Source organism: Mus caroli, chromosome 3, assembly GCF_900094665.2.
Source record: "Mus caroli chromosome 3, CAROLI_EIJ_v1.1, whole genome shotgun sequence".
Classification (NCBI taxonomy): domain Eukaryota; kingdom Metazoa; phylum Chordata; class Mammalia; order Rodentia; family Muridae; genus Mus; species Mus caroli.
In genome coordinates this window covers 94,160,928-94,163,274 of record NC_034572.1, presented here as the reverse complement: position 1 = coordinate 94,163,274, position 2,347 = coordinate 94,160,928, and the positions used below count along the sequence as shown (strand labels likewise).

Here is a 2,347-nt window from a genome sequence, read left to right as displayed (position 1 = left end):
TCTCTGTCTCTGTCTCTGTCTCTCTCTCTCTCTCTCTCTGTCTCACACACACACACAGTTAAAACAAATTACCCTGTAGTAATGGACCAGCCACCTTGATGGTTTCTTTACTGTGGCCTTTGCATATAGCTAAATAACTTGAGGTTGAGTTTAACTAGTTAACTTTTTGACTTTCGGATTCTTTTGGAATTCATTAATTCAAAGCTGTCAGTGTCCAGACAGAATCTTTAGCTGCATTCTATATATTTTTTTTACACCCAGTGTTTTCATTATTACTCACTTTGAAATAGGTCCAAATTCCTATTGTAACCCTTGCCTTCACCAAGGTGTGGATATGTATGAGTATTTCTTAATTTCAGGCACATGGTACTTCCATATCACTTTTGTAACTAACATCCACTGTCACTGTATTATGAGAATATATGTTCTGTGTAATTTCAGTCCTGTAAATTTGCTGCAATTTGTTGCACAGCCGAAAAGAAAGTTGATATTTCATAAATCAACATAGTTATGACCTTCAACAAGCTGTGGCTGTGGAGGGCTCACTGGGCATAGGAATGATTACAGAAAATAGCAAGGCGTAACGACGCAAGGGATGTGTAGCTCAGTTATGACATCTCTTGGATACAGCACAGAATGTAGGGGAAAGGGACAAAACACAAAGAGGTTTTAGGATAAGGAGGGCTGTAGCAGAGGTGTGTGAAGCAGAGGTTTTAGGATAAGGAGTGCTGTAGCGGAGGTGTGTGAAGCAGGGCTCACTCTTGTCTAGTAGGAGGCTGCTGCTGAGAGTGATGTGCAGGGAATACAGGAGCTGTGTCTCAGGCAGGCTGCTGACAGCAGTGTACAAGGCAGCACATGCACATTTAATCCAGTGCCCTTCTGTCTCCTCCCAGCAGCATTATTTACAGGATTGTACCCGAGGAGAAGAGTAATGTCCACAACTAAAATAGGAGCAAAGAGGAAGGTACGTTCACAGAGTTCTGGTCTCGTGGCAGATTGTATACTTGGCATTTTGTTCCATCATTATATGTAATTTTAAAGTACTGTTACCAAGCAATTATGAAGTACTGATGGTGAATATTGTAATTCTTTGCTGTATTAATTAATTTAAATTAAGTTTAATTAATTTAAATTTTAAATTAATTAGTTAATTAACCCAAGTAATTTTTGAGTTTTTGCTAGGAGGAGGGAACCGAGAGGATCCCTTGAAAAACAGAATTTAAAAGGGAGGACTCAGTGTGTTTTCTTAACCAGTTACTTAAATACTGAATCTTTTTCATCATTTGAAGAAACACTTACATTTAAATGATATCTTTTGAACTTGTCTCTTTGTTTCTGTCATAGCATAGCAGAGTCTATGCGCACTTTCACTTACCCATGGACTCTGGCTGGGGCCACATGGACCCACTGGTCTCTTTTTCTGAGAACTGTCTATTACTAGAATTCCAGGGTTTTGTGGAGTTGGAAGTAGAACCGGTCACACTGATAGCAGCAGGCTCGTCAGAATTTGGGGAATTTTCATCTCCTTGTGCATCTTGCTCAGCTTTGGCAAAATTCTTGTTCACAAATAGTGTTCTCTCAGTGTTTTCAGTCTCTAGTCGGGATGAAGAGCATCCATTAGACACAGTGCCAGGATGGCTGCCCCACCCACTCCCTTCCATGCAGCGTACCTACTACTACTGGCGGGGCCTTCTGCACGCTCATCCTGTGAATGTACCGCTGCCTTATCAGCTTAGCGAACTTGGCAGGGTTGTCCCAAGGAATGTTGAAATTTTCAACATCTGTCTCACTGGTCGTCTGTGTGGGCTTGAGCCTCCCTTCCTCATCCACCTCTGAGAGCTTCAGGCTCTCAAAAGTAAATACCTTGAAGGCTCGTTCTACTTCATTCCAGCTCAGAACTTCTGTAAAAGAGCATGACCCCTGCCTCAGGGAACGGCTCGTGTTAGTGCATAATACAAGGCTGACACAGGGACTAACTGAGGGGCACCAGGGGTTCATGCCATCACGGGTGCTGGCCTGACTTTAAATACAGGCTTCAGAAGTCTTCAACAAATATCAAAGGCGTGGGAACTAAGAAAATCACAGTTAAGATATAAGAGATCTGCCAGGCAATGATGGTACATGCCTTTAATCCCAGCATTTGGGAGACAGAGGCAGGCAGAATTCTGAGTTCAAGGCCAGCCTAATCTACAGAGTGAGGTCCAGGACAGTCACGGCTACACAGAGAAAACCTGTGTTTAAAAACCAAAAAAAAAAGCCGGGCGTGGTGGCGCACGCCTTTAATCCCAGCACTCGGGAGGCAGAGGCAGGCAGATTTCTGAGTTCGAGGCCAGCCTGGTCTACAAAG

General features: G+C 43.1%; 1 protein-coding gene across 1 annotated transcript in view; it reads right to left on the bottom strand.

Moving 5' to 3' along the window:
- Spag17 (sperm associated antigen 17) overlaps nt 1–2,347 on the bottom strand; it is a 248,890-nt gene that overhangs the window by 107,702 nt on the left and 138,841 nt on the right. The window contains exons 14-15 of the mRNA XM_021157134.1: nt 1,671–1,901; nt 1,376–1,594 (exon numbers count right to left, since the gene is read on the bottom strand). Of these exons, the coding sequence (XP_021012793.1) occupies nt 1,376–1,594; nt 1,671–1,901 (450 nt within the window). The remainder of the gene's footprint in view (nt 1–1,375; nt 1,595–1,670; nt 1,902–2,347) is intronic.